Raw genomic sequence first — 13,715 nt, 5'->3', positions numbered from 1 at the left:
ATCACTCCAATATGACTTGTAAAGGGCTACGTTTGGCCAAACAAGAGAAGTGGTATTTTATCTCGCATGTTGCACGTGTGTATATATTAATCACCCACCCCTTTTCTCTCCTCTCTTTTACACCCTCTTCTTTATTCTGTTCCTCCTCACAACTTGTATTTCCTTCCACTCCTCAATCACCATCCATCACTTCTCTTCTATCCATCGCTCTCTTTCTGGTCTTTCCTCTCCTCCCCTCTCTCTCTCAGTGTGATGTATCAGGAAGGGTTTTACGGTGCCGCAGACCTCTATGTAAGTATACCTCTCTCCTTCGCTCTTTCTCTCTCATTCTCTCCTTTCCCCTCCCTCCGTCGGAGTGTGTGAGCGTGTGTGCATGGACCAAACCCACAGAACTGTGTATATGTGGGTGATGTAGTAAACTTTACAATTTAACACACGTTTTCTTTTTTCTTTTAAAAAATGTTTTTACCCCCCTTTTCTCCCCAATTTCGTAGTATCCTATTGTTAGTAGTTACTGTCTTGTCTCATCGCTACAACTGCCGTACGGGCTCGGGAGAGACGAAGGTCGAAAGCCACGCGTCCTCCGAAACACAACACAACTGCTTCTTAACACAGCGCGCATTCAACCCGGAAGCAAGCCCCACCAATGTGTCGGAGGAAACACCGTGCACCTGGCGACCTGGTTAGCGTGCATTGCGCCCGGTCCGCCACAGGAGTCGCTAGTGCGCGATGAGACAAGGATATCCCTACTGGCCAAACCCTCCCTAACCCGGACGACGCTAGGCCAATTGTGCGTCGCCCCACGGACCTCCCGGTCGCGGCCGGCTGCGACAGAGCCTGGGCGCGAACCAGAGTCTCTGGTGGCACAGCTAGACCACTGCGCCACCCGGGAGGCCCCCTTAACACACATTTTTCTAAATCGTTTTATTCATTTAATTATTTTAATTAGGCAGATCAATAATAGCTGTTACACACACTTTGTTCTTGATGAATCATATTGCTATATGAAGTGGTGCATGCCATGTGCAATGTCCAATCTTCCAGGATCTATACTACACGCCCTCATAGTTCTGTACATTCATGAATAGACTGCTCTATGCATCGTTTGCCTGCGTGTGGAGTGTGATTGTGTGTGTGTGTGGTACCAGGTTGACCATAGCTGTTCTCTGTTCTCTCTGTAGAATAGTGTTTCAGGACATTAGTGGCAGATTGCCCCAGGTAGGGTCCCATCATCACGTCACTGTGTGATCAGCCAGTGTGCATCCATCCTATTACTATGCGTTCCACTGACTGACTGACTGCTACTGGTGTTTTATTGACCATCCCAGATTGAAATGCCTCTTTATTTCTGTTTCTATTACTAACTCACTGGATTCTGACATGGGTGGAGTTGCAGAACGGGGGAGAAAGGGAATCGTTATAACAAGGATGACAATATTACCTTCTAAAGGAATTAGACATAACATGATGGACATTTTAAAGTTTTGTTCAGTTTAAAAAATTAAATAAAAATAGTACAATAAATCATACACACAGATGAAAACAACATAGGATTTTGCCACGATTCTTATGCAGTCTTTATAACGGCCACCCTTAGATATGAAGTATAGCCAAAATGAGAGGTACACTTTGCCAGTAATGGCTGACATGGTTTCTGAAAGTTGAGGCTGAGTAGCTTAAAGACAGCTCACAGAGGATCTCCAGGATCTGAGGATCAACACAGGTCCACAGACTCTCAGGGACATGGATCTTCATCTTAATGAGTCGTTCTGACCCCTTCCTGGTATCTCCCTATATCTGTTCCACCTGTGGCATGCTAACTGAATCAATGTTGGCATGCAGACACACTTATACCCCTCTTCCCCATTCTCCTCTTCTCTTCTCCTCTCCCTGTATCCTCCTCTTCCTATCTCCCCCCCCCCACCCCAGCAGATGTGTGTGTTACTGAATACAGGGACTTGGTCCTGAACTGATCTGTAGGTTAGAATGCAGTGGTGTGTTGCCAAGGAAGACAGTCTCCTCTTGTTTTGAGTTTGGGGTGCATGCTGTCCGGCGTCAGTGGTTGGTTGTGACCATGCGAGTGTGTATGTGTCCCCTCGCCCTTAATTGTATTGGCTGGCCATCTTCTGTGTGTCCTTCATTCGTTTTTCCCTATTAAAGGAATAATGATCCTTGATCCTGATCACCTGTTTATTCACTTCTCTTTCTTTAACACTGTGTTTTTGATGGGAAGGAGGAGATTTCCCACCTGAGGTTATGCACACTTTCTCCTGTCTTTGTCTCTCCCTCCACCTCCAACAAGACATCAATTATCAGATGAATTGAATGAAGAAAAGCTGCGGCACACTTGATGCAAGGCCTATATCATTGCCACAAACCGAGGCCCTAGTGTTTTTTTTGTTGGTCATGGAGGGAGACCGACACGGGGAAAAGGCCTCTGCTACATTCTCTGAATGTCATGTTGCACCAGATGACCTGTTGTTGCTGCTTGTGTTAGTCTCCTTTTTCTGCTGTTATAAAGGAACATAGCTTCACTCTCATTCATTCCTGGGGTATTGTGTGAGGGAGTCGATAACAATTTACTAACAGCCGTGTTCTCGCTGTCTGTCTGTCTGTCCCTTCCTTCTTTAGGGTGGCTATGCTGCGTATCGCTACGCTCAGCCGACTGCGGTAGCTGGTCCTGCAGGAGCAGCGGCTGCCGCAGCAGCTGCCTACAGTGATGGGTGAGTGATAGACACAATATATTACACAAAATAAAGCAGTAGCACACCGTACTATGACTATATATAGGTAACATATATTATATATCAACATATTCAAATTAAAAGCAGTGGGCCTACTTCACTTTCTATTCTGGAACATGTTTGGTTGCACAGCGGTGGGTTTGTAATGTACTAATCTCTGGTGTCCAGCTACGGACGGGTGTATACGACAGACCCTTACCACGCTGCACTAAACCCTGCCACAGCTGCAGCCTACGGTGTAGGAGCTATGGTAAGAACGCTTGCCTATCTACATTACTATCCACAACAAAGAAAAGAGCATAGAATTATATTTTCCATTCTAGTAATTCTACTTCTATGGTAAAGCTCTAGCCAATCACTAACCCACTAACTGCCATCTTACCTCCTCTCCTCTGTCTCTACCAGGCCACACTGTACAGGGGAGGCTACAGTAGATTTGCGCCCTACTAAAGAAGAACCACATTTCCCAGGAGCTCTCTCATCCTGTTTTGAACAATCTATAAAAGAGCTCCCTCTGCTGTCCAGGATGGAGATTGCAACACGTTGACGCAAGTTTGTAGCCTACCATGGAAACATTTATATTTCAAAATCTCCTGCTGTCCACTCTTTTTTCGCTTCAAACAAAAATAGGAATGGCGTTTTAAAGACTGGTAGAAAGCCTTGACAAAGAAAAGAAAATATAAAAAAAATGTGTATTTGAACCAAATGGCCGCTTGTTTCCATTGCACGGCTGTATTATAGTCCCCCTGTTTCTCCCTCTCGACACTCTCAGCAGCACAAGACACAGAATGGTCGCCCCCAGCTAGCGTACCTCCAGAGCCTATCATGTAACTGGTGTCCTGACCGTTAACTGAACACTGAGACAAACCCCCTACCACACGTATAACAGCCAAGGTGTAATGTGGCATGTACTATACACAACTCATACATCAAGAATGGAGGCGGAGCCTAGTTATGGAAGACAGAACTGTGACTGCCAGTGTCTGCAGGTCTGTGGAGCCTGAATGAGCGAGAAACCACAGCAACCAAGCACCAAAAGCATTTTGGAACAGAAAGACAATTTGCAATCAAAATGGAGGATGTGACTCCATGTTTCCTCTTGTGGGGTGAAGGAGTATGAGAGAGGAAATGACATCATTGCAGAGAGAGAGAGAGAGAGAGAGAGAGAGAGTGGATGGACTGTTTTTTTTAACACTATTAGAAATGACTCACTTCAAACTGAGCAGTAAAAGGATTATCATAGCTGTTCCTTACCTCAAAGTTTTCTTAGTCTGTGAAAATGGGGAACCTTTAAAAATTTAATTGTTACAATTATGCAAATAAATTAGTTAGAGAGAAAAAAAGTTACCAAATTATTATTATTATTATTATTGCTGATTTATAGCGTTGTCTTTATTGCGTTATTATTGTTAGTTTCAGTGGTTCTCTGAGCACACCTCCACACACATTTTCCACTTCCCTAGAAACGAGGTCCAGGGGCTAGGACTACAGTGTAGATAATATCTATGTCATTCACTACAATGGGCAACACTACACGTCCCCTCTACATAACACAATATTATACCAAACTAAACTTCCAGTGCACAACATCATATTCTCACAAATCTTCACGCTATACACAAATCACTCAGAACTATATATTTCATCACTACACTACTATAGAGGTACAGGCTGGCTTTTTATTGCATTGTGAATGTTAGGCTGAGACATATATCACTGATATCATTGAAACAACCAGAACCTAGTGTCCTAGAATAAACTTAATCAGTTATATTTCTTTGAATAGTTATGATAGGGATGTATTATTTGGCTATATGATTGATTTCCGTAACTTGTTCTGTCTTTTAGAAGAGCAGGTAAACATCAAGTACAGTCTTCCTGAGAATAGCTACGTTGGTAATAGATAGTGAGATTCTGTCAACAGGCGTTGAAAGAGGGACACCATCAATATGAAAAATATTTAATGCAAAATACCATACTATTGTGCATATTTCTATATCCTTATACTCTATTTCCAAATGTGGTTGTTTTTGCCTTTTTTTTGTTCCAAAGATTTGTAGAAAAGCACACTTTTAGTCATGTGTATGATAAATATATTATTGTTCTTGTGGTTATTATTATAAGTGCGGTCTTTTTATTTGTTGCATTAGCTCGTTATGTTTTTTCTATTGGTAAATGTTGTTGTTCCTCCTAAAGTAAGGTGACATTTTCATTTCAAGATTAGTTGAAATCTGATATTTTTCTCCCTCTTGTGTTGTTTTCTAGGGCAGAGGGGAATGGGCTCTTTGGTAGTTCAAAGAGGGAGGGTACCATAGAGGTATGCCACTATGACATCAGCCTATCTAGTGTTCTATATCTATGGCGTGAACAAAACAGGAAAGCATGTAAAAACTACCAAACTAATTTTCTCAATGGAAGAAACAGGACTTTTTGGTCCAGACTGAAATAGGGTGATGGGGGGTTGGCAAGCATTGGATTGAGTATTTTTCCTCCCCAAAAATAGGTAAGGCTGAAATGTTTGGGCCTCACAATTTATTCCAAGTCCAAAGTTTACAGTAGACAAGAATACGCTGGAATGAATGGTGGCCTGACAAGCACTTCTTGTGAAGTAATCTAGTCACTCTAGTCACTCTGTGACAAAGACTCCTAACATTTCAGTGCTGAAATGAATCGGTTGAGGTTTAAAACGGATGTGAAGAGTGTAGCGCTCGTGTGCTGTCTAGGTTAAAGGGCATGCAGTTTTGAATGATCCAAGTATACAAAAGGTTGTAAGTGTTATCGTTTGGTTTGTACAATGGTAAATGTTTCAAAGAAAATGTTATGTGGGGCATGAACTAATTACTATGAAACAATATTTCAAAATGCTGCAGTCATTGTTTATTTTGAAATGTTTGCTCTATTTTTCATTTTATCTTCGGTTTTCTGGCTGTGCGTACCACTCTTCTCAGTGTGAACTTAATCTAAGACTTCAACAGGGGTCAAACTCTTCTCTGGTCATTTGACTTTATTATCATGTATTGCAAAAGTGGACTGAAATATGAATAACTGAAAAGATACCGCCAAAGATAGTTATTTATGCCCTATTTCTTTGGTTACCAAATTGAGAAACGCAGAGCAAAGTGGATAAATGATTGACAACCTTTTTAACCAATCAACATGGGCAACTAGCATGATGTTGTTCTCCAGGAAGTAGAGTTTGAGACCCCTGACCTAAATGTTTTGCATGATTTTTCTGTCTTTTGAGAACAGACTCCAACAGCATTCGGTTGCAGTAGTCATCTTTTACCACTAAACTCCATTGAGAATGCTAGGCAGCTAGCCCTTTTTTATGCTTAGGATGCTAGTGTAGCAAAGAAGAGCACAGTGCTGTTTGTCAAAGACTCAGGCCCAGTGATGGGCAAAACAAAATGGCCACCACAACGAGGCAAGAACACAATGGCAACGTTCTAATTTCCATACCAGCATATTACTTTGAATTCATACCATGATACAGTGCTTCATACTAAGTAGTATATTTGTGTGGATATTGGAACAGAGCCATGGAGTAGGCTCCTTGTATTATATTATACAGTGAGGTGGTTCTTCTTAATCACTGTAGGTTTCAAATGGAAGTGACTGTCCTTTTTTGAATCTCTTCCCCTCTGTCATGTTTATCCCTTGGCTGCCATTATGCTATTTTGCTAGTGAATGTCCATATAAAATCTTTTATATAAAATATTTTGTTGTGGTTTGTGACTTTCATGTTGTTATTTTGGTGTCCAATTTCAAATCAAATGAAATGTTATGTCACATGCGCCGAATACAACAGGCGTAGACCTTACAGTGAAATACTTACAAGCCCTTAACCAACAATGCAGTTTTAAGAACAATAAGTGTTAAGTAAAAAATAAAAGTAACAAAAAATTCAAGAGAAGCAGTAAAATAACAGAGGCTATATACAGGGGTTAGGGGTACAGAGTCAATGTGCAGGGGCACCAGTTAATTGAGGTAATATATACATGTAGGTGGAGTTAAAGTGACTATGCATAGATAATAAACAGTAGCAGCAGCGTAAAGGGGATGACGACAATGCAAATAGGCTGGGTAGCCATTTGATTAGCTGTTCGGGAGTCTTATGGCTTGGGGGTAGAAGCTGTTAAGAAGCCTCTTGGACCTAGACATGGCGCTCCGGTACCGCTTGCTGTGCGGTAGCAGAGAAAACAGTCTATGACTAGGGTGGCTGGAGTCTTAACAATTTTTTTGGGCCTTCCTCTGACACCACCTGGTATAGAGGTCTTTGATGGCAGGAAGCTTGGCCCCAGTGATGTACTGGGCCGTACGCACTACCCTCTAGTGCCTTGCGGTCGGAGGCCGAGCAGTTGCCATACCAGGCAATGATGCAACCAGTCAGGATTCTGTCGACGTTGCAGCTGTAGAACCTTTTGAGGATCTGAGGACCCATGCCTTTCAGTCTCCTGAGGGGGAGTCTGCTTTGTCGTGCACTCTTCACGACTGTCTTGGTGTGTATGGACCATGATAGTTTGTTGGGGATGTGGACACCAAGGAACTTGAAGATCTCAACCTATTCCACTACAGCCCCGTCGATGAGAATTGGGGAATGCTGGTACTCCTTTTCCTGTAGTCCACAATCATCTTCTTTGCCTTGATCACGTTGAGGGAGAGGTTGTTATCCTGGCACCACACGGCCAGGTCTCTGACCTCCCTATAGGCTGTCTCATCATTGTCGGTGATCAGGCCTACCACTGTTGTGTCATTAGCAAACTTAATGATGATGTTGGAGTTGTGCCTGGCCGTGCAGTCATGAGTGAATAGGGAGTACAGGAGGGGACAGAGCAATTTCTTATGTTGTCCTGTGTTTTAATAATGTGTGTTTGAGTCGCTGGTGGTTGTATTTTGTGTTATTGAGGATCCAAGATAAATGTACATTTTAATTGATTGCTTCTGATGAAGTATTGCCAAAGTACCAGGAGAAGTAGCTGTTTTTCAATTGGTTATTCTTCATATAATTCAAGAGGGTTCATATGTGACACATTGCAAGAGTGATCGGCTCTCAAATGAACAGTCAAATTACAGACATTTGAAATTCACTGTAAAAAAAGATGGATTGATTTTTATTTTGTACATAAATATATATTTCTGTATATAAAACGTGCTTTCAAGGAGAGCGGGTGCAGGTTGAGAAAATAGTCAGGCGGGAGGAAACCAACTATGGTTGAGATATGAACAACGCTTAATCAAACCCTCTTTAATAACATTGTAAATGTAGTCCAGCTTCTCTCTCAGGAAGTGCACCAGTGAAACTGTAGTAGTAGTGTCGAAGTAAGCTTCATTGACATGACCATTTATTTACCTACCAGACCACAGAAAGCGAATGCACATCACTATTATACATTACATGTCTTATTCATATAACTTGAGTGCCATTTGACTTCAGTTGTTAGGACATTGCTTAGCTGGTCGTTTACGTGAGATTTCTACAGGAGGACAGTGGCAGGATGAGGTTTTGGTCGTTTACGTGAGATTTCTACAGGAGGACAGTGGCAGGATGAGGTTTGGTCGTATGTGTCTTCAGTTTAAAGCTGGTATGTGCATATTTCCCAAGTATCACTGTGTGTTTGTGTGACATCACCATTTCTTTCAGGGTCGATAGTGCACCCGAGTACGCCCGGCTCTCAGGGTCGGTAGTGCACCCGAGTACGCCCGGCTCTCAGGGTCGGTAGTGCACCCGAGTACGCCCGGCACTTAAACACCGAGCTGATGTCAAAGTGGAAGCGCCTTGTACAAGATGGCATAACAAAACAACAAGAATCAGTTCAAAGTACTGGACTCCCTGACCTCAGGGTCCAGAAAGGAGGAGAGGGAAGGAAAGAGAAGTGGAGGGGGTGGTCGAGGGGAGGGAAGGAGGGGTAGGGCGTCTAAACAATTCCATATTTCGCCAGGTCACTGAGTTCCATGTCGCCGAAAGCTTCCCATGGGCAGACCACTGTGATGTCTGTGCCGAGACCCTCCATGCCGGGGATGTCGTCACCGAATCTGGTGGGAGAGGAGAGAGAAGGAGAAGTTCCATGAGCTAAAGGGATAGAGACACAGCAGACGAGGGTTGTGGTGGTAAAGTTGAGTTCGAGAGAAAGATGTATTGAAGTGTGTTGGTACGGTATAAAAGGAGTTGCATTTGATATGTAAGGATGGATGCGCAATTAGTTTTCCTTGTTGTAGTAGTTATATTTGTGTGTTCTAAGGGAGTTTCCAACTCACCCCTTCTGGCCAGGCTTGGGGGCCTTGCTCTTGAAGGTACGGGTAGTCCTCTGCTTGAATTTAGGGGGGGCCTTCTTTTCAGCGGCAGTTGCAACGTCTGCCATTTCTGTTGGTTACTGAGAGCGAGAGGGAGGAAAGAGGGTCAATAAGGTAGCCTGGAAATACGTAACTGAATAACAGTAGTAAATCCCATGAAGATATCAGTCAGGAGTAGATTATCGGTTTCTTTAACTCCATCGGTCTTATCCTCAATCTGTCTTAATCCAAACCCCTTTCCCTAATACCTAATTATTACCAACCCCTCCCTCTCTCTATCCCGTCGCACCCCAAGAGTGATACTCCCTCTAAAATACACCTGAGCGGTCTATGTTGATCCAATCATACCAGATTAGATTTGGCACCAACCTATACTGTACTAACCAAGGCGAAAATAGTACCAAAGTTACTCGTTAGCGTTACAATCTGTAGTTCAGATGAGGTCACTTCAACCAGAACATTGTGTAACTAGAAGGTTCTTTGAGACCTTTGAAACCAGTAGTAGCCTATCCCAGTCTTCCATTTCAACTGCACTCTACACAATGTATATTTCTACAGATGCTTTTGAGAGTTCGTTGTCCATGCAACCAATACTCTGCACCCAAACACTTTTTATTCCACCACTCTTGACATGCATCCTGTACAGGTGAATGACATTCTGTTTTCAAGTCAACAGCCAATCAACAGCTCTCCTACATCACATTCCACAGCTGCTCTACTGATCTGCATGTGTTCATTCTATAGTTTCCTGGTATTGCCAATTTGTCTGCTGGTCTCCTCCTAGTGTCCTGGTATTGCCAATTTGTCTGCTGGTCTCCTAGTGTCCTGGTATTGCCTATTTGTCTGCTGACCTCCTAGTGTCCTGGTATTGCCTATAGGTCCACTGGTCTCCTCGTAGTGTTCTGGTATTGTCGATTGGTCTACTGGTCTCCTCCTAGTGTCCTCCAGTACAATTCAATTCCCTGTCTATCAGAGTGTTGAATGAAAAGCTCCAGCCTCTCTATTAGACTACAACCACTCAAAAATTCCATTGTCTGTTATCCTGCTCTGCTCTCATCCTCAAGAGTCAGTTGTGTGAGCTGTCTCAAGTCTACAGCACACAAGTCTACCACAGGAGGCTGCTGAGGGGAGGACGGCTCATAATAATGGCTGGAATGGAGTGACGGGAATGGGAACCATGTGTTTGATGAGTTTGATATTCCATTTATTCCGTTCCAACTATGAGCCCGTCCTTCCCAATTAAGGTGACACCAACCTCCTGTGAAGTCCACAAAAGTCCTTCTCCAAGGCCAGCACTAAAGCAAGTGCATTGAACACTAACCAGTCAATGACCATCAGCAATAGAGCACAATCTCAACAAGATAACTCCATGGAAACAGTACAATATTTCCAGCGAATTCTCTACACTCTAAAATGTTTTCTGCAAATGTCTAAGGCATTGACGCCAAATGACCCTTACAGGGCATACAATAAAGGTAACTAATGCTCAGAGCTGAGCGTAACAGGACGCTGCAGTTTCATCCTACCTGTCTTTGCAGTCTGTAGTGAACAGTTCTCCGGAGTTGGGTTGATCCTACTGAGATCCTGCTGTATCTCTCTTCCTCCTCTCCGACTGTCCTCCCCTTTTATACACCTCTGACCTAATCCCCTCTGACCTTTGTGCTGTCACTCGCCGTGTGACCGTGTGTACTGTGGTATCCTACTGGGTGTTTACTGGCCACCAGCCCGTCCCATGCTGCTAGCTGGCCTGACATAACATCCAGAGCATATAGCGAGTCCCAAATGGCACCCTATTCCCTACATTGTGCACTACTTTTGACCAGATCCCTATGGGTAATGAAAAGGGTGCCATTTTGGATGCAGTGTATATATATATATATATATATATATATATATATATATATATATATATATATCCACTGTGGGCTACGTGCCTGCAGAGTTAAGGCCCTGTAATAGGCTTACACATGGCACCGGCCACTTTGAGTATGTACAGCAGTGTATAACGTCTTGGCATGTTTAGGCTGTTGTGTAATTGAATGGATGAACACACATTGGTAACCCTGATGTAAAGTAAGCTTCAGGTTGGTATTTATAGGGAGAGAGGGACTGTTTTAGTCGGGTTGAGAGGGTAGTGTATCAGTGGCCTGTAGTTGTTGCAAGGGCTAATTGTGTTAACTGCAGAGATACTAAGAGAAGAGCTTTTGTAGTCTTATTAAGGCCCAGTTTAACTAAGTGTTTGCAACAAAAACCGAAGCTAAAACAAACGTTATGTAGGATTTACACTTGGGCTCTATTCAATCTGTCTCACTGAAGTGATAGAAATGTAAAAGTCATTTCCGATTGAGCTGACATATTCAGATTTGACTGTGAATGCAGTCCCCGCTAATTTCATTCACGCTGTAATGCTGCACTGCCATGATACGGATTGAATAGAGCCTTTCATGTTTTATAATTTATTCCAACTTAATTTGACCTTTTTGTTTATTCCTCAATGTTGAATTTCCCTTTTGAAAAAACTGGTTCAAACGCTAAGGGAATGTGGGTGTAAATGTTTAAAATGATGGGCAAATCATACTAAGGATCTGGGTTTGCGTGAGCTTTACTATGAATTGACCCATGAATTGAACCTAACCCAGCTGTCCAGTGAACATAGTCCTTGTTGTATTATGTGTTTAGGATGGAGTTTAGGAGTGACATTCTACTTCTGCCATACTTGTAATAAAGGAACCATTAGAGAGCTATTCCACTTATGCTGAGCCCCTCCCCATAATGTCCTTCATTAGCAAAAGACAAACGTAGGCCTAGACGAGGACTTGGAGGAGAATGTTTGTGTGGGACATTTCATCAAGCTTATACAACTCTCCGCTTTTTGGTGATTCGTTTTCAAATTCAAACATTTTTTCATGGGAAACCTACGTTGAAATTCAGAGGTTTTTGTTCAATGTTCCCACCATCTTCAGCTGAACTAATGGTTTCAGAGGGTGTCTTCTGAAGTTAAACAAAGAAATCATCCAATGTTTTATACACAGTGCATTCAGAAAGTATTCAGACCCCTTCACTTTTTCCACATTTTGTTACTTTACAGCCTTATTCTAAAATTGATTAAATAATTTTTCCTCATCAATCTACACACAGTACCCCATAATGACGAAAACAGGTTTTTACCATATTTACATAAGTATTCAGACCCTTTGCTATGAAACTAGAAATTGAGCTCAGGTGCATCCTGTTTCCATTAATCATCCTTGAGATGTTTATACAACTTGATCAACCTGTGATAAATTAAATTGATTGGACATGATTTGGAAAGGCACACACCTGTCCCACAGTTGACATGCATGTCAGAGCAAAAACCAAGCCATTAGGTCGAAGGAATTATCTGTTGAGCTCCGAGGCAGGATTGATCTGGGGAAGGGTACCAAAACATGTCTGCCGCATTGAAGGTCCCCAAGAACAAAGTGGCTTCCATCATTCTTAAATGGAAGAAGTTTGGAACCACCAAGACTCTTTCTAGCGCTGGCCACCCGGCCAAACTGAGAAATCGGGGGAGAAAGGCCTTGGTCAGGGAGGTGACCAAGAACCCGATGGTCACTCTGACAAAGCTCCAGAGTTTCTCTGTGGAGATGGAAGAACCTTCCAGAAGGACAACCATCTCTGCAGTACTCCACAAATCAGGCCTTTATGGTAGTGGCCAGATGGAAGCCACTCCTCATTAAAATGCACATGGCAGTCCGCTTGGATTTTGCCAAAAGGTCCCTAAAGGACTCTCAGGCCATGAGAAACAAGATTCTCTGGTCTGATGAAACCAAGACTGAACCCTTTGGCCTGAATGCCAAGCATCACACCTGGAGGAAAGCTGGCACCATCCCTACCATGAAGCATGGTGGTGGAAGCATCATGCTGTGGGGATGTTTTTCAGCAGCAGGGACTGGGAGACTAGTCAGGATCAAGGGAAAGATGAATGGAGCAAAGTACAGAGAGATTCTTGATGAAAACCTGATCCAGAGCGCTCGGGACCTCCGACTGGGCCGAAGGTTCACGTTCCAACAGGACAACGACCCTAAGAACATAGCCAAGACAACACAGGAGTAGCTTCAGGACAAGTCTATTAATGTCCTTGAGTGGCCCAGCCTGAGCCTGTACTTGAACCCAATGAAACATCTCTGGAGAGACCTGAAAATAGCTGTGCAGCGACACTCCCCGTCCAACCTGACAGAGCTTACATATGTGCCAAGCTTGTAGCATCATACCCAAGAAGACTTGAGGCTGTAATTGCTGCTGAAGGTGCTTCAACAAAGTCCTGAGTAAAGAGTCTGAATACTTATGAAATGTGATATTTCAGTAAACAATATACATATAAATGAGCAAAAATGTCTAAAAACCTGTTTTTGTTTGTTAATATGGGGTGTTGTGTGTAGATTGATTATTTTTTATTTTAGAATAAGGCTGTAATGTAACAAAATATGGAAAAAGTCAAGGGGTCTGAATACTTTCCGAATGCACTGAATATGTGTTAGACAACCAACTTTGTGTTGGGTCAGTTTGTTTATGGTCTTTACTTGTTCTTGCCATCGTTGTTGTAATGCAATGTAACAAAACAGCAACCTGCCCATAGCAACTCAATGTAATTTATTCATTGAAGGGTGTCTTCAAATGTCTTACATAATATTGTCTGCA

The 13,715-nt window shown here is 42.8% G+C and overlaps 2 protein-coding genes across 7 annotated transcripts in view; one reads left to right on the top strand and one right to left on the bottom strand.

Annotated features, from left to right (window-relative positions):
• Positions 1 to 6,461, top strand: part of LOC109865819 (RNA binding protein fox-1 homolog 2) — a 36,850-nt gene extending 30,389 nt beyond the window's left edge. For 2 of the 6 annotated variants that reach the window (XM_031799288.1, XM_020454278.2), the window contains 4 exons: positions 249 to 291; positions 2,632 to 2,723; positions 2,913 to 2,994; positions 3,150 to 5,607. In XM_031799288.1, the coding sequence (XP_031655148.1) occupies positions 249 to 291; positions 2,632 to 2,723; positions 2,913 to 2,994; positions 3,150 to 3,194 (262 nt within the window). In that variant the 3' untranslated portion in view covers positions 3,195 to 5,607. Of the gene's footprint in view, positions 1 to 248; positions 292 to 1,181; positions 2,724 to 2,912; positions 2,995 to 3,149 lie in introns of all 6 variants that reach the window. The other 4 variants (XR_004204450.1, XR_004204449.1, XM_031799289.1 and 1 more) reach the window with 4 other exon arrangements.
• A 1,360-nt stretch (positions 6,462 to 7,821) lies between these two features.
• Positions 7,822 to 10,633, bottom strand: LOC109866002 (retinal cone rhodopsin-sensitive cGMP 3',5'-cyclic phosphodiesterase subunit gamma-like). Its single transcript, XM_020454533.2, has 3 exons — positions 10,562 to 10,633; positions 9,000 to 9,115; positions 7,822 to 8,777 (listed from the first exon to the last, which is right to left on the bottom strand). The coding sequence occupies exons 2-3, from the start codon at positions 9,101 to 9,103 to the stop codon at positions 8,660 to 8,662; spliced, it is 222 nt and encodes a 73-aa protein (XP_020310122.1). The 5' UTR covers positions 9,104 to 9,115; positions 10,562 to 10,633; the 3' UTR covers positions 7,822 to 8,659.
• Positions 10,634 to 13,715: the final 3,082 nt, after the last annotated feature.

The sequence above is a fragment of the Oncorhynchus kisutch genome, linkage group LG20 (genome assembly GCF_002021735.2).
Source record: "Oncorhynchus kisutch isolate 150728-3 linkage group LG20, Okis_V2, whole genome shotgun sequence".
Lineage (NCBI taxonomy): Eukaryota > Metazoa > Chordata > Actinopteri > Salmoniformes > Salmonidae > Oncorhynchus > Oncorhynchus kisutch.
This window is presented reverse-complemented; position numbering and strand designations above follow the sequence as displayed.

Coding starts and splice junctions, on each gene's coding strand:
- LOC109866002 (XM_020454533.2), bottom strand. CDS start 9,103: ATGGCAGACGTTGCAACTGCCGCTGAAAAGAAGGCCCCCCCTAAATTC. Junction 8,778..8,999: donor CCCAAGCCTGGCCAGAAGGG/GTGAGTTGGAAA, acceptor CTCTCCCACCAG/ATTCGGTGACGACATCCCCG.